At 32.6% G+C, this 23,130-nt stretch overlaps 1 protein-coding gene across 2 annotated transcripts; it reads left to right on the top strand.

The window, feature by feature from the left end:
* Positions 1–467: 467 nt before the first annotated feature.
* On the top strand, positions 468–22,607 carry LOC110994287 (chromosome-associated kinesin KIF4). 2 transcript variants are annotated; one of them, XM_045628774.1, is made up of 20 exons: positions 468–626; positions 912–1,260; positions 1,646–1,747; positions 1,877–2,068; positions 2,836–2,995; positions 3,381–3,592; positions 4,560–4,722; positions 5,033–5,546; positions 12,088–12,276; positions 12,652–12,825; positions 13,922–14,125; positions 14,651–14,805; positions 15,153–15,301; positions 16,060–16,304; positions 16,927–17,052; positions 17,661–17,843; positions 18,563–18,787; positions 19,320–19,369; positions 21,412–21,489; positions 22,410–22,607. In XM_045628774.1, exons 2-19 carry the CDS (start codon positions 1,017–1,019, stop codon positions 21,482–21,484), a joined length of 3,360 nt encoding a protein of 1,119 aa, XP_045484730.1. In that variant the 5' UTR covers positions 468–626; positions 912–1,016; the 3' UTR covers positions 21,485–21,489; positions 22,410–22,607. The 2 variants fall into 2 exon arrangements, with proteins under 2 accessions (XP_045484730.1, XP_022116538.2); XM_022260846.2 differs by having other exon boundaries at positions 21,412–21,498; positions 22,412–22,607.
* Positions 22,608–23,130: the final 523 nt, after the last annotated feature.

Below are 23,130 nucleotides of genomic sequence, written 5' to 3'. Positions count from 1 at the left end.
TTGTTACGCCTTCCAGAGAAAATCCGAATGATATCTGTTTAGTGCTAAATTTAGTGCTAGGTGCTGAATGTTAAATGACAGTGCTAGAATTGCGAAAATAGTGCTAAATCTAGCACCGAAAGTGCTAAGTTGGCAACACTGAATACATGAATACAGTAAAGTTTAAGTTATATAGCGATATACCACAGATTTCTTAATTCTTAGTAATTGTATCATAGACATAGGTCATAGACTAAGCCGGGCAACCTCATAGTTTTTTGGCGTACGACTGTGGCGATATACCATATTATTTCGATGGGAAAATTTATCTATTGGAAATAGGTTTAATTGCATTTTTTTCATATGCAGAAAGATTCAAAGTTCAAGATTCAAGACGTAAATTACTCAACTTTGAGCTCATTTATGGTCTATACGTACTAATTAACTACGATCATGTGATCTGTGGTACTTACCGGCCAGCAATTCATCTCCAGCCGTTTATTTCAAAAATAAAAAGTTTTGAAAAATTTGCCTGGCCGTTACCCGTTGATGTTTCATAAGTAATTCTAATAGCCGCCTTATAATTTAGTTATTAAAAAACTGCTTCAAGTGTTTTCAAGGCATTTTCAAATTCTAAATCAATAGAGGTAAGGATATAGCGTTCTAACTTGTGTGATTTTAAACTGTCGAAAGAAATTTCTTTCTTCCCCTTGTTAGATTGGTGTCTACTAATTCACATCCAATACAATTTCAAGAAGGATGATATAAGCGCTGGCTTTATAATGTTTCAACTTTCTTTATTTCGATGTTCGTATATGAAATAAAACATACTCTTTCCAATTCCAGAATGTTCCTTATGGTACTCTTTCCAATACCAATGTGAATGCTTATGAAATAAAGCTTTTTAATCGTGAATTTAAAAATAATTTCAGGAAGAATACTACAACGGTGGCTTAATCTTAGACAATAATTTCATCAATAATTTTACCATAATACTGATTTTAATTTATTTATTGGGTTTATAATTAATACTCCAAATGATGGACGGGGATTCCAACAAATGTACAATAGACACTGTACAAGTTGCTTTACGAATCAGGCCTTTAATGGAACAAGAAATTGAAAGCGGCTGCGTTGAATGCATTGAAATGATAAATGGAACCCCACAAGTTATAATTAAAGACTTAGCATTTACATATAATTTTGTGTTTCCACAACATATAACACAACAAGAATTCTATGACACATCAGTTAAGGGTTTAATAGGAAAGCTATTTCAAGGTATGTATGTTTCAAACCTAATTTTATACTAGTAAGATGAATAACATTGCAATTTCATGCATCAACATACACACTTGTGTATTTTTCCTAGGTACATAATGTATATCACATATTATTTGATTCTTACTTATTTTTTTGTTATGATCAATTCTTTAGAATAATTAGTTATTCTCTAAATCCTATTTTTTATATTAGTCTTATCTTTAACTTAACATCGTAATTTTTATTGGTTTGTTTGAGTGAGGTGCATATTAAAGGCACTAAAAATACTAGATTACAAATTGTGTGTGATTTTTTTATAGACTAACTGCCCATTTATCATATTATGTGTGTTTTCTCTATTCAGTGTGTGTATGTTTAGCTGATATAAACACAATCATTTCAGGTTACAATGTTACAATTCTTGCTTATGGGCAAACTGGATCAGGGAAGACATATACAATGGGCACTAATTATTCTGGGTCATTTGGGGACTCAACAAAATTAGGTAAATTTTTTAAAACTTACATACATATATATATATATATATATATTACTTAAAAGTCCATATATGTCTGTACTAATAATTTTACATTGATATTTGCTTTTTTAATAACATTAAATAAATTTTTTTCAGGTGTTATTCCACAGGCCGTCGCTGATATATTTGATTTTATAGAAACCCATGAAGACCAATTTATATTTAAAGTATCTGTATCATTTATGGAATTATATCAAGAGCAATGCTTTGATTTACTATCTGGGAAAGAGCGAGGCCATAGTATTATTGAGATTCGAGAAGATGTTAATAAGGGTGTGATCTTGCCAGGTATGTTATTATTAAAAACGTTGCTATTTGTTTTGCTAGCTGCTGTTTGTTTATAATAGTATAATCTAATTAAATAAAATCAGTAATTGTTTCTGTATAGTGTAATTTTTTCGAATATTTATTTATAAAAAAATAAAAACACTCCTGTCCTAACAGATAAAATAAAAATACCAAACAGGAAATTAGTTATAAAAATTGAAAAATTACATATTTCTATTATGTAATTTTCCAGTTATTATATAAAATAAATAAATATAAACAATTGATGAACTAATAAAATAAAATAACCTTATGAAAGAATATGAAAGATGATCAGCTACTTGGGCCGCTGTCTCACGCTGTCTATTTTGTTTTTTCTTAAAAATGCCACTTACAATGGTTTGCTTCATGTTCCTAAGCAATTAGCCTTAATTGCCTCCATAGAAAGAAATTCTGGTTTGTAATTCAAATGGACAGAGGTTTAGGGATAGTTGGAGCCACTAGGCCAACATTGCTTGCAGTTTTGGACAACCATACTCTTACCCAATAGTCAATACCCATACTATAAAAAATATCAATTCCGTACATTAAAAAAAAACTATTTGTGTTTTTATGAGACAGGAATTTGTAACTATATTTAGTCCCATGTTTTAGATTTTTTAAATTTCCTGACTGACACTGAGACATCATTGAATAACACATATAAAGATTTATGTGTAGATAACATTGATCCCATTGATCTAACCACTAGACTAACTTGTATAATATGTATAAAAATATATTTATAGGTATAACAGAAGTGCCAGTCTCTTCAATAGCTGAAACAATGTTGGCACTAGAGAGAGGTTCATCAGGCCGTGTGACAGGTTCCACTGCAATGAACCAGGCTTCCAGTCGGAGTCATGCTGTATTCACTATTACCATCTTAAAGGAGAGTCGAACTGATAAGTAAGTAATGTTGAAAAGTGAATGTCTAATAATTTTGTTTGTAAGTTTGAGTGTAGAAATATCGAGATTGTGTGTTTGAATATCTCTTGATTTCATATTTTTTATGAAAAATTTTTTTACAGTAACATAGTGTTCTTATAAATGCATTTGTAACTGTTGTGAAAACAAGGATTTTCTCAAAAAAATGTGGCACACAAAATGCTTACCAATTTTTTCCGAACAAAACTGTAAATTGGTTGGATTTGTTGATTTCTCTATAGAACGTTCACTTGCCAATTCTTGTCTCATAAGAAATGTAATATCTACATATGTAATAATTTTAGTTTTAAAAGTATTTTTGATTATTAAAAGATCCGCTTTATCAACTTCCGTGTCTTTTATATAGAAACCTTGCAACGTCGTCTAAGTTCCACCTAGTTGACTTGGCTGGTTCCGAACGCATCAAGAAGACGAAGGCTAGTGGGGAACGACTTAAGGAAGGAGTTAAAATTAACCAGGGCTTATTGGCTCTTGGTAATGTGATCTCTGCGTTGGGAGATGGCACCAATAGGAGTTTTATCAGCTACAGAGACAGTAAGCTTACGAGGCTACTACAGGGTGAGTAGTTTAAAAAAAACTAATTATATTTCATTATTTATTATATTATATTTCGTGTCATGAAATGTAGAATTCAAATCGTGAACTCTTTGAAAGTGGTGCAGTAGTTTTTAAGAAACCTTTACATACTAATTTTAATTTATATGTATGTAATTATAATTTTTTTAGAATTGTTGTTGAGTTAGTATAAACACTTAGCTGAAAATAAGAGTATTCCAAACCAAAGTTATAAAACGAATTACTACAAATGAAAACTTTGGGAGCGTTCAAGTAATACTTCACGCAATTTTTTAAGATTCTTGACTCATTTAACGCGCCGTAATTTTATAAATACAGTACTAGAAAATCTAAAATTTTACTAACAATAACGAGTAATTCAATCCCCGTCTGGCATCGTAACGATTTACAAGTGGGCTCCCACCCAAAATTCGTTACATAGTACTTGAACTTATAAAAAAAAATCAGTGGCGCTACAACCTCTTTAGGTCCTGGCCTCAGATTTCTGAATCTGTTTCATCTAATAGGCAAGTAGGTGATCAGCCTCCAGTGCCTGACACACGTCGTCGACTTTTTGGGTCTAAGACATGTCGGTTTCCTCACGATGTTTTCCTTCACCGTTCGAGCAAATGTTAAACTAACATATGATAAACACTTAGGACCAAACACTTATAGTTAACTTGAACTTAAATTAAACACATATTTAGGGCCTGTTTCACAATGTCCGGATAAGTTCCAAATAAGCTATTTGTTAATTATTGGTAGTATAAATTGTATTTTTGCGTTTCACGACTGTCAGATAGCGCTATATGCGCGCCCATGAAATTCGAAGTATCTTATTTGGAACTTTTATCTTTCGAATAATTTATGTGTTGCATAGCTATTTGGCACTTTATCCATACATTGTGAAACAGGCCCTTAGTCTTAAACCAACGGAAATTAATAGTAATAAAGTCATAAATGATTACAGACAGTCTCGGCGGTAATTCCCTAACCTTAATGGTTGCGTGTGTGAGTCCAGCGGACTTTAATTTGGACGAGACCGTGTCTACGCTGAGGTACGCTGACCGCGCGAGGCGTATACGCAACAAGCCCGTTATCAACCAAGACGCTAAGGCCGCTGAGATTGTGCGGTGAGTCTATTATCTAAAGAAAACACTTTTTTAAATCCGGTGCTCACAATGTAAAGCACGCAAAACGTCGGGTAAAATTTGAAAATTATTTAAAATAATTATTATAAGTTTATAATTATACATAGATTTAATCCGTTAGGAAAGTGTTTTCTTTAAATGTGTAAAAAAAATACTAAGTCTATAATCTTTGGTCATAGAAATGTGTTAATGAAGGTTCCAATGCGAATTATTGTTAATTTTTTATTTCGAAAATATTAATTACAAAAAAAATCTGATAAATTTGTGTGCTGAAGTTTTGTAAATTTTTCAGCCTTAACAATTTAGTTAACGACCTAAGACTGCAACTCCTTGGCAAACTCCCATCAGTAAGTGAACAAAATAACGAACAATTACAAGAAGAGTTGGATAAAGAAAGAGGCAAATACCAAGAGTTATTAAAAAAGAACAAACAAATCACAGAACATTTAGGGAACATTCTCATTGAAAACACGAATTTGTGCGAAAAAGCCCTTTTGGCTGAAGCTGCGAAAGACAAAATTGAGAGGAAGCTGAACGAACTAACGGAACGATGCAATCACACTATAGAAAATCTGACAATGGATAAAGAAGAAGACGACTCACAGAAAACAAGTATAATGGACCACTTGAAGGAGATTAAGACACGATTGGAAGATATGCAGACTTTGAACAAACAGACAAATGAAGAAATGATCGATCATGATATTAAAGTTTCGTATATAAAGGAAAATGGTGATAATAGTGTTGAAGAAGTGATGACTGAAGATCAGGCCGCGATTGAGGAGGAGAAGCGGGCTATGGGACAGGTATGACTTTATCAGTAGATGATTTATTTCAAACAACATATTGATTGAGCAATCATAAAATGAAATTTAAACCTAATTTTTTTATTTATTTATTTTAGAAAATAATTTATTACAATATGTTAAATTAGAAAACCGCTGTGATTTGTATTAGTGTAACCGAAGCAGTCTTGTTTAGGAGCGCGATAAATGCATATAAAAGTAGATTTTTAATTATAAATAAATAAATAAATAAATAAATATAGCCTTTATTAACAATCATTTAAGTTACATTTTATCCTACTTCTACTCTATACACTACTTATGCTTAATAACGAAATTAAATTAAGGTAAATGTAAATATTATCATATAATTTCCCATTAGACACCGGTTTCTTGATTGTCTTGCTTTTCAGCATAGGCCTCCCCAAGTGTTCTCCACAAAGATCTATCTCTTGCTTTCCTCATCCATGTGGCTCCTGCCACCTTTTTAATATCATCTTCCCATCTACGATGCTGTCTACCTTTACTTCTCGTTTTATGTCTAGGGCACCATTCCATAACTTCTTTGGTCCATTTTTCCGTATTGCTTCTTATCAAAAGCCCGGCCCATTTCCATTTTAGTTGTTTGATTCGGTATTTTATGTCTATAATTTTAGTTTGTTTTCTTATTGTTGTTAATCGAATTTTGTCTTTTAGTTTTAAGTTAAGTATACTTCTTTCCATTTGATGTTGACAAGTTTCTAATGTTTGAATATTTTTGTTTGTGCAGCTCCATGTCTGACATCCGTAAGTCATGGCAGGTAAAATACATGTATTAAATATTTTCTTTTTGGCTTTGTTTGTTATAGTCGGGTTTTTCATGACCTCTTTTAGAGCCCAGTATCTTCTCCATCCTATGTTTATTCTATTTTTGATTTCTTTCGTTGTGAGGTCTGTGGGAGATATTATTTGGCCAAGGTATGTATACTCGTTTACATATTCCAGTTCCGTAACGTTGTTAAGTTTAATAGGAGTTTTGATGTAATTTGTCATCACCTTTGTTTTACTTGTATTCATTGATAATCCAACCTTTTTGCTTTCGTGAACAAGTTCTTCAACCATGATTTTTAGAGTTCTTGGGTCCTCGCATATTAGTATAAGATCGTCGGCAAATCTAAGGTGGTTTAAAAATACTCCATTAACCTTTATACCATAGTCGTTCCATTCGAGCTGTCGGAATACATATTCTAAAGTTGCCGAGAAAAGTTTGGGTGATAAAGGGTCACCTTGTCTGACACCTCGTTTAATCGGGAAATATTTTCCGACCTTTTCTGTGCGTATTTTGGCTTTCATATTTTCGTAAATGTTCTTAATTATACGAATGTATTTATCATGAACCCCTTGTGAGGCAAGGGCTTCCCATATTTCCCCATGCTTGAGCGAGTCAAACGCTTTGTTATAATCTATGAATGCTAGATAGTAATTTATTCCATACTCGTTACATTTTTGAATAACTTGCTTTATGGTGTGAATGTGGTCTATGGTTGAAAAGCCACTTCGGAACCCTGCCTGTTCTTTTGGCTGATTTTCGTCTAAAGTCTTTGTCAATCGCTCTAACATTATTTTGGAGAATATTTTATATACATTAGACATAAGCGAGATGGGTCTGTAGTTCGAAATATCATCTGTTTTCCCTTTCTTATGAAGTAAGGTTATAGTGGACGTAGTCCATTGATGAGGTATATATTCAGTTGTTAAAATATCGTTGAATAGGACTGTCAGTGAGTCTACAATAATTTCAGATGCTCCAATTAAAAGTTCATTAGATATGTTATCCTCACCTGGTGTTTTCCCTGTTTTTTGTGATTTTATGGCTTTAAGAACTTCGTCTTTTATTATGTTTGGAATGGGTTCTTCAAAATCTTTCTTGTTGCTTGTAGTTGATGTTTTTTGCTCGTCGTTATAAAGATCACGGTAGAAATCGGTTGCTATTTCTAATATTTCGTTTCTTTTAGATTTCAATTTTTTTGATTTGTAATGTATGACGTTGTTAATCCAATTAGTATTTTGCTGAAGTTCTTTCCACGCATTTTTGATACCGCCTGATTTGTTTATGTGAAATTGAATTGTTTCTGTTCTTCGTTTATGTCTATACTTTCTAATTTCTACATTTATCAGCTTACTTAATTGAGTTATCTTTTGCTTATTGTTTTTCCTGTTTTCAAATAAAAGTGCCCTTTCTTTGAGTAACTCTCTTGCTTTTGATCCTAATTTGTCTTTTAATGGTTTGTCTCTTTCTAGTTGTCTGTTCATGTCTTTTATTTTTCCTTCTAAGGTGTCGTATTTTTTCTGGACCGTCCTAAGCTCTTTAAGGGGTGTTAACTCGGTTTTTAAAATTTCTAAGGCGTTACTTGGTAGGGGTAGAGTAATAGGTTGTTTTGTGGTTTGTATATGTTTTCTTGATTTCTTTGGCTTCAAAATGTGTAAATGACCTCGGAGTATCCTGTGATCTGTATTAAAATTAAAGTTGTTGAGAACATCTACGTTTAAGAAAATTTTTGGTTTGTTCGTAATTAAGTAATCTATCTCATTTCTTACTCGGCCTCCTGGTGATTCCCATGTCCATTTTCTCTTTTGTTTTCTTTTATAAAAACTATTCATAATAGATAAGTTATATTCTAACGCAAAGTTTATCAATCTTTGTCCGTTATCATTCCTTTTGCCGGTTGTATAGGATCCAAGTATTTTATCTTCACTTTTCTCTCTTTGGCCAATTTGGCTGTTAAAGTCTCCCATGACAATAACGGTGTTATATAAATTCTCCATTGTTTTGTTTAGGTTTTCGTAGAATACGTTTTTAGTTTCTTTTTTTGCTACCTCGGTAGGAGCATATACTTGGACTATCGAGGTCGGGTCTTTGTGGCCAGGAAGTAGGATGTTTAAAATAGCTATCCTGTCTGAAATTCCTTTAAATTCGATTATAAATTTTTTTAAATATTTTTTAACTAGGAAACCTACGCCGTATATTCCTGGCGTTTCATTATTGTAGTATAGAATGTGTTCTTCGTGTTCTTCAATTTTCTCCTCCGATCTTCGTACGTCACTTATTCCAAGGATATCCCAATTAATTTTATATAACGCTTCTTCTAGTTCTGTTAACTTTTCCTGTGATTTTAATGATCTTGTGTTGAGTGTTGCTATGTGTAATCTGTTTTTCCGTATAGTTTTTAAGTTTGCTAGTTTTTTCTCTAGTATGAGATCTTGGGGGGTTCGGTCGATAACCCCTCGGTGACCAGCCGTATTGGGGCTTTTTTTGTTTTTATTTAAAGTTTCTTTGTTATTATTTATCTTAATCTTACTCTCGTTACCGGTGTCTGCTAATTTCTATAATTTATGTTGCTCAGATGGTTTTTCAGTCAAAGATGAGGATCTTGCCCTCATATACTCAAATGCGTTCGTTTTGTGCAGTTTATGAGGAGCAATGATCTTTTTCGAGCCACCGAAGTGTATGTTGTCAGGTGACGTCGAGTTTTCTCTCTTTCTTTTTTCTGTATCTGAAGTTTCTCTTATTACAATTTTGTTGTTTCGAATGAATGCGTCTTTTCCGTTTTGTTTTTCTTGTTTTAGTTTTTCTTGCAGGTTTTTACGCAATTCCATCGTTTCCTTTGAAAAATCTTCAGTTATATAAGTATGTTTAGGCATTTTCATTTTATTTTTCAATATTGTTATCTTTTTTTGGAATGACGTAAAAGTTATAAGTATTGGTCTTACTTTTTTCTCGTCTTGTGTCCTTCCCAGTCTATAGTAGTTATTTATTTCGTAGTTATTGATGTTAATATCTAGATTTTTCAAGGTTTCTTTTATTGTGTTAAGTAATTCTTGGTGATTTTTTTCTGTTTCTTTAATACCGTGTAAGATCAAATTATTTTTCTTATTTTTATCTTCTAAGTGTCTAACCTTTTCGTTCAATTTTTGTATCTCGGTTTTTAGGCATTTGTTTTCTTCTAAAATTGGTTGTAATTTTTTATCTATGGTGCGCATGATACCTTCAGTTACGTTCTTAGTAATAGTTGCGGTTTGTTCATGGAGTTCTAATTTCATCATTTCAAATAACCTCACCATATCTTCTTGCATTCCTGTAGTATTCATGTTGCAACAAAACGTTTTACTTTGCGTATATCGTCTATTGGAAAGTAATTCAACCGTTGACTACTGCGCAAATGACGTGTTGGTTGTATCAGTATTGTTATAATGTATATTATTGTTCAGCGACGTTAAACTTTGTAATAGAAATTGCACATCACCTCTTCACTTACAGTTGATGTATGAATGTTTATTGTACAAATGTTAGACAGTTTTGCTAGTAGTGACAATACTACACTATTCCTGTTAAATTCTTACATAAATAACTGTTACTGCCAGTTGCTTAGTCAGGTTTCTTTTAGACAAATTTATGTAATTTACAAATGTTTAAAACAGACAGTTGAAGTTTGCAGGTGTAACAACTTTATACTTACACAATTCAACCTTTTACTTTTTGCACAGTAATTATTATCAATTTAAATGTGAGATGGATTCATACAACTTCATTCCATTCATGTGTTAAAAATCTGGACTCTAATTTGGAAACCTTACAACAATACAATACCTAATATATTGCTATTTACAGCCAACAGGGTTATGACCTAGCTTCCTGTACAATATTTATATTTACATTTATATTACATAAAGTTATAAACAAAGTAACAACTTTATACTTACACAATTCAACCTTTTACTTTTTGCACAGTAATTATCAATTTAAAAGTGAGATGGATTAATACAGCTTCATTCAATCTATGTGTTAAAAACCTGGACTCTAATTTGGAAACCTCACAACAATACAATAACTAATATATTGCTCTTTATAACCAACAGGGCTATGACCCAGCTTCCTGTACAATATTTGCATTTATATTACATAGAGTTATAAACATAAAGTAACAACTTTATACTTACACACTTCAACCTTTTACTTTTTGCACAGTAACTATCAATTTAAAAGTGAGATGGATTAATACAGCTTCATTCAATCCATGTGTTAAAAATCTGGACTCTAATTTGGAAACCTCACAACAATACAATAACTTATATATTGCTATTTATAACCAACAGGGCTATGACCTAGCTTCCTGTACAATATTTATATTTACATTTATATTACATAAAGTTATAAACATAAAGTCTTTCTAAAACACAAAATTTCACAATTCTGCAGAAGTGTTGCCGTCACTGGCCTGTTGTCTTATTATTTCGGTTGAATTGTGTTTGAGTTTTCCTTTCAGCCACCAGTTAGTCACGATTTCCAAGTTTTTGTATTATTCTTAAAACAGGACATTGACGGTTTAGTTTGGTCCGGACCCTCTCTCTTTACGCAATCTTGAGTTGGGCGTAGCTTAATCCCAGTCAGTATGAAAATGTATTTTTGAGTTTATGCTGACATCAATAGGGTCACCGTTCTTTTGTTCTGGTAGTTTTTGTACTACCGCCAAAGTTCACTTTAGCAGCAATTTTATTTTTGGTCTAATTCCAACTTTACATATGCTATTTGTACTTCCAATTACATACGTATAGTGTTTTAGTGAATAAGAACTAATTTATAAGCTCGCAGTTTCTTATGACGTTGACTTACGCGTAGAATTTTTCGTCGCCAAATCAATAACGGTTGTTCACTGCATATTTATTTCATATCTCACTAATTTCTCAATAAATCGAGATGTATGGGAAAGATCTCCAATGTATGTTGTTTATAGTACCTTTATATAGTAAGGGATACACTTTTTAATAGAATTCACTTTGTATTTACTAGGTTATTTTAATAAAACTTCGCACAACCGCTTGCTTTGCGTCAAGGTATCGATTTTTAATTATAAGTAAATTATAAATATATGTTGGTTAGCGTTAGGCTATCTAATATCTGCTTGGGTAGAATACTTATAGCGCTGTAACAAATACCTCAACGTTCTCTCGCCATATACGTTGTTTGCTCTCACGTAAAGAGCCGAACTTGCATTACCGATGCCGTCTGTTGTATCGTACTCCACTCATGTTGTAATTTCATCTCGAAAAAAGATAAACGGACCTTTTTCTTTGAAACTGAAATTTGTGAAAAAAAAATTGTCTTTGCCAAATACTTCGTAACTTTATTTAGTTTTATTTTTAATACACAATTCGTTCTTTGATAAGTTTTATATGATTTAGGGCTTGTTTCACACTGCATGGATAAAGTACCAAATAGCTATGCAACACATAAATTATTCCGAATAAGAAACTTTACTTTTCATGACGAATCGCGCTATCTGACAGTCGTGAAACGCAATAATACTGTTCATCCTACCAATCAGTAATAAATAGCTTATTTGGAACTTATCCAGACATTGTGAAACACACCATTGAACTCATTAAACCTACGTCTTACATATCCAGTTATATGTATAGTAATATGTAAGAGAATAATAAAAATATTGAAGTATTTTCTGAATCTAAACAATATAGCATGAATTCTAGAACTTTTATTTAGTGTTAACAATAGTTCTGTACATAGGTGGCATTGAACCAAGAATTGCAAGAATTAAATCGGGCAATGGCTTTTAAAGCAAGTTTGGTGCAAACGATTCTTAAAAGTAACCAGGATATGTTAAAAAGTCATGAAAATCTCCGGGAGAATGAGGACAAAATCGCTAAATTGGAGAAGGAAAAGGATGAGTTGTTGCAACAGTTGAAGAATACTCGAGTGAGTTCATATTTGAGAAACTAATTTAGATTAACTGTATTTTTTGTGTATATCTTCTGATGTATCTGGAATTATTTAATCTTGTGTTTTTGTTATAATTAACAGCCTAGACTTATTTCATTAATTTTAAATATTTTTTTAATTTTAGTATTTCAAACTCCAGAATCTTTTCCATGCATTTTCTAGGCGTCTTTCCATTTCTTTTGTTCATTGATATAATTTGGCTTAGATGTACGTATTCGTCTATATAATCGATTGTAGCTTCCTTTGTGCGTATAGGTTCTGCAACTCCTTTAGGAAATGTTAAAAATTGCAGGCCCCTTTTAATATGAAACATTATTTAATCTGATTGAAAATTAAAATAATATTTTCCAGACCAAGGATCCGTCCCATGATGAGACCCGCAAGCAAGTGTCAATGTTGGAATCAGAGATCACGGAGCTGAGGAAGAAATGCCAGCATCAAGCCAACGTCATCAAGACGACGCAGAAGAACGAAGCCAAGATCAAGTCTTTGAATACTGAACTACAAGCCATGAAGGCTGCTAAGGTAATTTTTGATTGGATTGTTCTTTGAAAAAAAAGAACGGTAATCAATGTTAAGGCTTGTGTATATGTATATGTCGCAGTAAAACAGTTAAATTAGAGAGTTAATTGAATCTCTAGACAGTTAATTAAAGATCGATATTCAATCAAGTCGCTAAAGTTTCGTCAGATAAGTGAGTGAACGAAATGTTTAACGAGTTTTTAAGCAATTAATTTCATATAATATTTATAGTTGTAAATACTTGCCTTACATTCCTAATTTAATATTATTAAAATTATAATGGCCTCTTTATTTATATATTAAATAATATATTTTAAACGAGTATATCATATGATTAATTATAACATAATGTGCATGCATTAAAAAAATTAAATATTACTATTTTATTTATCCTTAAATTTTACTTCCAATCATAATTAGAAATTTTAATGTAAAATAAATAAATTAAAAAGAGTTAAAAACATAAAACATTGTGGACCTTTCTACAGGTAAAGGCCTCTTCCATTTTGCTCCACATCTGTCATCCAATTTAATATTATTGAACATAATCGACATCTTTTTATCGATACCTTATATCTACTTCTTTTTATCGAAACTTAACAACTTTATTTTAACCAACACTAGCACGAGTAAAGGAACGGCAACGGACTTTTGATTTAAAAATAATTTATTAAATGAACAGAGTGACAGCACTTAATTAAGAACTAAACAATAATCAACTTAATATCTATTTCCTCACGGATTTATACATTCAAAATTACTTACTAAGTATTCACTGTTGCTGACACACAACAGTGAATACTTAGTAAGTAATTATTATTAGTAATTTAGTGCTAGCAAAGCTTATATGAGTAGGGTTGGTACTCTTAACTCACGCAACCACAAAATGTGTTCTTGTTCGTTTCGTTTGTGCACAGGTGTGCGTGTACGCAAATACGCTGTCGCGTGCGGTATGCACTACTTTTATTTGGCTATTACTATACAATTATAGGCACTGTTAATGCCTCTATATCTTCATAGTTACATTGAAGATCCTTCATGAGTGTTTGCCATCACGAATTCTCAAAAAATCCTATATGATTTTGAAATGATTAAACAGGTGCAAATAATTCGTAAAATGCGTGAAGAAAGCGAGAAGTTCCGCAAATGGAAGGCGGACAACGAACGGGCGATGTTGCGCCTGAAGACGGAAGATCGCAAACGGGTCACTGCGATGGCCAAGATGGAGTCCCTACATGCGAAGCAGCAGAATGTGCTGAAAAGGAAGATGGAGGAAGCTGTGGCTGTTAATAAGAGACTCAAGGTATACATTTATTCTTATATATCATTAAGTTTTAGGTGCGATTTTATATATTAAAAAATCTAAATCAGCGGAGAAATATTTCCGCGTGTATTTTGTCGTTCCAATGTAACCGAGAACAAAAACAGAAATTAATAAATAATTTATAAATAAAATAAATTATAAATATTTAAGAGAATTTACTTGGGAGAGGACATTTTTAGTGGTAGTGATTTTCCGAACTGAGTCAGATTTGTATGTCGCTTCAACTAGCTTAATTAGCCGTTCAATTAACAGTCTAGCCGTTTAACTAAACAGCGTCGTTTTACTAGAGGACTGAAAGATATTCTCTCATTGTTGACTCGTTGATGCCAGCAAAGCGCGGTCTATAAATACTGCTAACGCGCGGCAACGCCAAGCCCCCAATGAGTGCTTTGCATTTCAGAGACTCCGAAACTTGATGTTTTTGTCTATGATTTACTCTTTGCAGAGCCTTAACTGTGTTTTGTACTTCACTCCGTAGTAATCTATTATTCTAAAAATTTTCAGGAAGCCCTAGACCGCCAAAAGTTGACAGCCATAAAACGTAATGCAAAGGGAAATGTTAAGAGTGGCGCCGTTCAACAATATATTGAACAAGAGTTGGAGATGCATCTAAGTATTGTGGAGGCTGAGAAATCGCTTAAGGAACTAATGGAGTACCGGTGAGCTTCTTTTTATGGGTTCTAGGAAATATTTTTTTGTTATATTTTATGACAAATTCTTTAAGGCAAACTTTTTTGGAAATTGTTCAGCTTAGACTGGGAATCGAACCCAGATCGATTGGTTACACGCCAAGGCCTCTGCCAGTTAACCTATCCGAGAAATCCTGAAATACCTGAAATATCCGCTGCATTGCCACCTGGCTGATTTGTTAATCCACCCAAACGCAAAGAAAAAAAATCATTCATTCAAATCAAACTTGCAGTTTAGGAGGAATCAGTGATATACACACGTACAGTAGAGTTATGTAAAGATATTTAGGTAAAAAAAAACATTTGTTTGTCTTCAGAGCGTGGATAACTGAGCAAATCGACTTCATCCGCAACAGTACAGACTCTGAAGCCAATAGCAAGAAGCTTCAGGAACTGGCAGATGATTTGGCCTTACGCAACGCGCAGATTTCTGATCTGCAACAAAAATTCCTTACTGCTGATCAAGGTAGGATTGTATTTTAACCATCCTCAAAGCCACTGTTCTCGGGTTGAATACCGGTTTTGACTGACATTTATTTTAACATTTACTTTGCTTTAATAATCTTAGGAATTAATTCAATTAGTTACTTGCATATGCGTAAATAATAATAACATTTAAAATATATATGTGGCAAGAGCTACGTATAGACAAAAAAATATTGTTATTGTTAATTTTTGTTTAATACAATTGACGCAAACGTAAAATAATACAAAGTAGATAATAGCATTCCAAAAAAAGAATTGGACGACTGCAATCGAATACGTTTTCTCATTTTTTTTTTTGAAGTGAAAGTTTAGGCGCATGTGGGTAAAATTTTTTTGGAATGTCACGAAAATGTGCAGCGCTTCTGTCGAAGAAAAGGGAGAGAGTGAGCGATTAAGACCGATTGAGAGAGAGTGAGAAAGGGAGATTGAGAGAGAGTTTAGTAGTTGCGTATTAGAACTTTAGATGGCAATTCTGTCGCATAACGTCTTGTGCAGTAACGCAGATTTTTTATTATGATTTTTATAATGTTTTTGACGTATACAGTGTGTAAACAGTGAATACAGATATATAAATACATGGAGTGATCAAATACTGGTACATGATCTTTTGGGACTCTTATAATTAATTTTCTAAAAAGTTTCACTTCTGACACGTGTACTTCGTACGCACGCACTTTTTTTTTAATAAAGCCCGCACTATCAGGACGAGGTCTGATACAGATATATTTTTTTTTTTAGAAAACAAAGCTCATACCCGATGGGACAAGATGCAATCGATGCTCGAGGCCAAAGTTGCTCTCAAGTGCCTCTTCGAGTTACTTGTTGATGCGAAGAAAGATCTCCAAAGCCAGAGTGAGAAAGGCTTCCAGGCGAGGTACGAAGAGATCAAGGACTCTTACGACCGCCTCAAAGTGGAGTATGAGAACAGGGATGCGGAATTTGAGCGGCAGTTGGCGGTTATCAAGGCTGAAAATGATGAAAAGGTATATATGGCAGAAACGTATTATTCGGTATAGTATAAATGATTGTTAAAATTTTTTAAATTGAAATATTCCAATCTAGTTGTGAAGGCGGATTTATTACTCATATTATATTTAGGAGAAAAAGACAATATTTTATACGTAGATTAAGTTTTTAAAGGTTTTTTTATTGTAAATTATTATTAAATTATAATTACAATGGCCACTGATACTAGTGCCATTGCTCCGACAGATCTATAATATATTAGATCTAATCCTCGTATCACAATATTCGTTCCCATACTTCTCCGAAACGGCTCGACCCTTTCTTATGATTTTTTTAATGCATATTCGTAAGCGGACATCTATTTCTTATTTTTAAGACAAAATTTTTTATTTTTATTTTTTTATGATAAAGCATACAAAAATACATACATCCCTTAATTGTCACCCCTTTTTTTTATTATAGTAGATAATTATTGAACTAGAAAAATGTTTTCTTGAAATACATGGCTAGTATTATTATATATTTACATCTTGTTAAATAAAGTGTGACTCGGTTATGTGGCGTCTAGTATGCGTTACAAGCTTAATGTTTTAAACATTATTAATAATTGTTTATTTAAAATTAACATTGGTCTTCCAGCTATCCGCCCTCTTCGAGTTTCAGCGCGGGGTAATGGGCCGCGGGGACAGGACGGAAGCGTGTCGCAATTTGCAAACGGTATTGCAGTTCCAGCAAGATAAGTTGGAGATGCTGGAGCAGGAGAATGTAAGTGAATATTCCATATTCGGTCATGGATGAACGTGTATATCAGGGTTTAAAAAATCACCCCTCTGTTAACAGAGCCTTAATTTTAAATAATATTAATCGTTTGAGTTTCTTCAGATGAAAAATAAGATTATAATCGAATCATATCGCTAAATATATGTCAAAAACGTTTTGAATTTTGACATTGTCATTGTCTGTTAGGATCAGACGATTTTCATGAAATTTAGTATACGAGGGGTTTCGGGGGCGATAAATCGATCTAGCTAGATCTAGGAATAAATGGTAGAAAATAACAAAAAGGTGGTGTTTGAGTAGTCCCAATTTAAACTGAAAAATGAATCTTCCTGACATCTATCGGCGAATAATAATACTATTTTTTAAAATTGTTTTAACGAGACTACAACGCTAAAGCTATTCCAGCATAGGATATATTCTATATTGTTCATATTTCATCATTTCATTAGTATGTAATTCGTACTTAAATATAATTTCCAGCTCGGCCATCCAAGTACTATATTTTTATTTGTTGAATTTTTTAGGCCACTGTTAAAATGGCTTAAACCCTAAGGCTAACACTCTCTTATTTATGTTTTTGTTGTTTCTCATAGAAAAAACTTTCCGATGAACTGGACCAGCTACGTGCAGCCAGTTGCAAAGCGAAGAAACGCAATAAGACACTGGAAACGGTTAAGAAAGTGGAATATATCGAACCAACTGATGAGGAAGAGGAGGTTGAGGACTTGGATAATGACCCGGACTGGCGTGCCTCACCACTTATCAAGCGGATTCGGGTGAGAAATTGTTTAAGTCCAAACATATTACTTTATTTGTATGTTGATAATTTTAAACTATATTATGTAGAAAAAAAAAATATTTTTTTTTTGTTTTGCCGGTGAAACGAATCGATTAACACACAAAGTAATCATTATATTTTGATCTTACTAGCTTTAATTCGTTATTTAACGCAACATTGATGGCTTTTTAGAAATCGAAGCTTCCTGTGATATAAATTTTCTTACGTATGGATATTATGATCAGTTACATAAATGGAGGGTATTTATTAAAACTACATTTGTTTATGAACATGCATTTCGTGCACATATCTATTAACATGCACAAATTAATACAAAAAATGCAGTACTGATTAACGATAACTAACTTTACGATGTCGAATTTCGGTGTCGGTGTGCCCGCGCATCGTCAAATTCACCTTCATCAATTTTCTTCATCGCGCCAAAAGAAGTATAACTTCAAAAAGAATTACTTCCTAAATTTTGCCTCTTTTTTGCCTCTTCTGCTTAATTGACTTACAAAAAAAAACTTTTCATAACTCAAACTTACTATAGGCCTTTAGTAACGACGACATCTTAGAAGAAATACAACGGATTTTCGTTAATTAAAACGGATCCGGGCTAAGAATTTCTTACGCAATAATTTGATTTAGTAAAAGTTATACCTTTCATAGAAAGTCTATATAATTTGTTTTGAAACACTATAAAATTGATTGCAGGGTCATCGCCTGACCATGAACTTTGGTCCGGCCAGAGACTCCAACGCTAATCCTATAGCCACGCGGCGTAGTGAAATCCCCTACTGCACTTGTAGAGGTAGCTGCAGCAGCAAACTCTGCGGGTGTGTGAAGACTGATCGCGGATGCCATCCCAAATGCAGATGTTCGCAGCAGCTGTGCAAAAATCGGCGTCTGTCAACCGATAGCGAAGATAAGGAAAATAATGTATGTATAGTCCCAAATATTAGTAGTAGTACGGATTATTTATAATAAATTATGAAATAATTAAGTAGTTTTTAATTAGATTTTGATTTGTCATAGCTAATTGTGCAGTTCTTATTCCTACATACCGACTTCATGATAAATATAGATTATATGTGAACAAAATGAAAAATCCTACATCTCGGGATCATTTTGATCCTTCGATCCGGATAAAATATATATATTATTATTGTTTTTATTAAAAATACCCGTTTTCTATAGGTGTGGGATATTTTGCTCTTTGTGTATTTTTAAAGTATAAAAAAGCCTTTAACGTTAATAGAGAAAACAAGTGGATAGAATAGTTATATACAATATACATACATATTATACATTTTACTTTATAATATGACATAAATACGAAAATTTTAATTATACGGTAATTCCTGCTAAATATATATTATTGTTTTGATTCACCTATGTATGTTTTTAGATAAAATAACTGTACATAATAATTAAAAATATTATTATTAATATATATTTTTTTCTATTACAGCCGGCGTCAGATTCGCAGTCAGACACCACTCCAGTGTATTTTGACAAACGGTTAGTATTTTATCAACATTTTTACATTGCTTGAATGCTGTTAAAATAATTTTTTTTTAATATTTAATGTTCGGTTATACGAAGATATATACTTCTTTCCTTATATGTCATACAATATAATAATACAATATTTAAAAGCCGCCAAGCAGAATGATATACGCTGATGATGATGTAGTTTTTTTACCATGTATTGTGGCGACGCCATATTTTCATTTAGTTAAAGTTATTATTTTATTTTTTAGTTGCTTGCTTATATTTTAATATATGTAATTGATGTGTATAAAACTTTTGATACATATTTTCTTGTTAAATTTTATGCATACACGTTGTTTTAGAATTTATATATTTAACTTATAATTTAAAAAAAGTAGTTTATCGGTTTGACAAAGATATTTAAGGTAATTTTTTTTTTTATATATATATTTTATTATATTAAACTTATCTTTATACTTGAAGCATTCAAGCAATGTATTACGTACGCCCGGTTTCTATATTGATACCGGCCGTAATTTCTACGAGTATTTATATAGAAACCGGATTGATAACACGGCATACTAAACGCAAGTTTAGTTTTGAAATGTCGCAGGAACTGAAAGATGCCTTGAATGAACGCGCAGTGGAAACTAAACGTCCCACGCGTCCCATGTCCGAACCAGTGGCTAAGAATCCCAATCGCACCCAGAAATGGATGTTAGCACTCCTGTTATATAACACATGTGTTGCCCCAATGTCCCAATATTGCGCTAATAGCATACTTGAGTACGGGATGGACGCTGCCAAGTATAATGTCATATCGAATCTTGTCGACTTCGTACTAAAAGAGGTTAATCTAATCCTATGCGAACTATGCTCTTACAAAATCTTTTAACTTCAATCTTTAACCAATCTTTTTAACTGATTTAATTTGAAAACTTAGACAAATGATTTATTACGTTTTTTTACTAGGCATACAGAAAAGTATACGTTCTATAAAAACCTGTCTGGAATTTGGCACATTTTTAAGAAGAGGGAAACATTTTAATTCAATTTGTAAGTGCATAGTTCTGCAAAGCGTTGTCGTAGATTGGTTCAGACTTAGTGCTAGAATAGCTTGACTGTACTTTTACCCTGACGATACTCGATATTCGTAACGAGTACGGACGTATACGTGTACGTTGACGTAAAATATTCGTTAAAGTTAAAATTACGAATTGAGTTGAGGGTTCAGTGTTCATTTGGAACTGCCCGTGAAATTAATTAGTTGGTATGATTGATTTTTTTTGTAGCCGCATCTATGTATCATCAAAAATTGAGTGTCCATTATGCTAGACCCTTGCAATATCCTTTAGCACCCAAACCCAATAACCTATCTCAATCCCTTTTTGACCATTTGAGATAGACATCTAAAATCTATTTGTAAAACCGTGCCAATAACCAATCGACGGATTGTAATCTGTCGATACAAGCTATCCAATGTAGGTCGGATTGGTGTATTAGGATAGACCTTTGTATGAAAATGACAGTACAATTGTGCCAATATCCTATATTAAGATTTTAATTTATACCAGTTTTGAAAATATATAAAAAGCTTTTTGATATTATGTTCTAAATATAGACATGTATATTTTAATATTATTTGTACGGTTTTATTTACTTTACTTGGTTTATATTGATTATCAAATATGAGTGTAAAGAGCGAAGAGATTGCATTATATCTATCCATGTCCAAAAATAGATTGGCTTCGTAGGGTTTAGTTATTGGGATGTAGATAGGAGATCGATCGACTGTCACGGTCTGTTCTAATATTGTTTTCAATCTGAGATTGTGGATTAATTATTGGGTTCGGGCGTAAGTCGTTCAAGTATTATGTAACGAATTTGGGGGGGGGGGGGGATTCCCACGATAAGAAAATCAAAGAACCAACCCCTATAGTGCTTACGTGATACTTGAACGGTCCCTTATATATAATAGTTTTAATGTATTCATACTTATACTTATTAATAAAACATTATCAATTATATTGTTTATTTTATAATATTGGTTACTAAATGTATTGTTACAGAGATCTTCACCCTGACTCGACATTTGTAAAAAAACCAAGGAGTTTCTTCTTCGAAAAAGACAGTGATGATTGATATTATATATTAAGGTACAGCTTTTTTATGTTAGTAAATAATTTATTTATTGGTTAAGAGGTTTAGACACTATTTCCTACAGACAATAGGTTATTTAAACCTATACAAATTACTTTTAATCCGTTCAGTTACACATTGATTTTTAATTTCGTAGAATTCTGACAGCTATCATATTTTGACATGTCAGAGATTACAAACCTTTTTGGCCGGGCACATTTTTCAATTACAATACGAGTCTAACATCTGAGTCTATGTATCTGTGTATCCAATTTATTAAATAAACATTAAAATAGGGTTTACGGTTAGTACGTAAAACGTCCCTTTTCAACACTGTAAAATACGCCCAAGTAACCCTAAGCATATTTACTGCAATTTTTTCTGCCCCCTTCCACTTCTCAGTAACAGTAACAATATCGAGTAACGGATTGGCCGTGCTTTATAACTACTTACAACGCAGACCGCGGCTTTGAATTTTCTCATACTAAATGTATAGGTAAGACGATTGATTGACAAAAGCAATGATTTATGTCAAAGAAACCTATATTATAAAAGAAGTTAGAAGATATGAAAAAGAAGGTTTCATGGACTAATTTATGACAATTAACACTATTTGACTGCCCCCGAACTGTGCGTTAGATAACGGGGTCTACTTATAGACTTTGGGGTTGGTTGAGAATCTAACAAGCTACTTAAATCTAGTGACACTTCAATACAAGTGTGTGACCTTTTGGAGATTATCAGAAACAAGAACGTTGTATTATAATGTATGAATGTTGAAAAACTATTCTACTTAAATATACAAATGTAACTTCACTAATATTAAGTAACATAACTCGGGTGAAACAATTTTTACAAGGTGTAAAAATGCTTGAGTTATAACTCATTTTCATCTCCTGCCCTAAAAATCTAATCTCTATTCTTTTACAGGTTTGCAATGAGATGATCCAGGGACAGAAGTGATAGTTATAATTCCTGTAAATTATGTTTTATTCTAAATTATCTATTAATGTATTTTGTTTGTCTTAAATTGTGTTGTATGAATTTTATTTTCTTGAAATTAGTATTAGGTATAAGATTTATGGATAATTCGACGAGTTCCCCAATTACATTTTTAACTATTTAATGAACATGTTTTTTTTAATTCCAAAGTTTTTAAGTGTAACCAAGCAATTTTTTTTCCAATATTGTATTTTGGTTTTACAACACGACGAGTATAGTTAAGACATACTGACTGAGCAAATTTTTTGCAATAAATTATCAATGGAAACCTAATACCGGATGCCAGAAAATAAATTCAACTCCCTCATAATAGGAGACGCCTAAGTACATTGAAAAATTTGAAGCAGATAGTACGCTCTAGATGCTTCGTTGCTGACCACGACGCCCAGACATGAGCTGCCGATTAAAGAGAGAGAGAGAGAGATACAAGACTTAACATCAGGTGGGCCTCCCGGCCGTTTGCCCCCTGTTCTATTAAAAAAAAAAGTCAGAAAAGTAATTCTTGTTGTTTTATGGGCTCCTTCTCGAATAATTCTTCCCAATCTAGAGTTAAATCCCCACTATTTATTATGACTGATGTATATGAGGTGCTAATGCCTTGTTCCTTGATGGTACTAGAGTATCTTATGTTCGTCCATTTCTATATC

This window comes from Pieris rapae, chromosome 1 (assembly GCF_905147795.1).
Source record: "Pieris rapae chromosome 1, ilPieRapa1.1, whole genome shotgun sequence".
Taxonomy (NCBI): domain Eukaryota; kingdom Metazoa; phylum Arthropoda; class Insecta; order Lepidoptera; family Pieridae; genus Pieris; species Pieris rapae.
The sequence above is the reverse complement of the archived record's forward strand: the minus strand, read 5'-3'. Positions and strand labels throughout refer to the sequence as shown.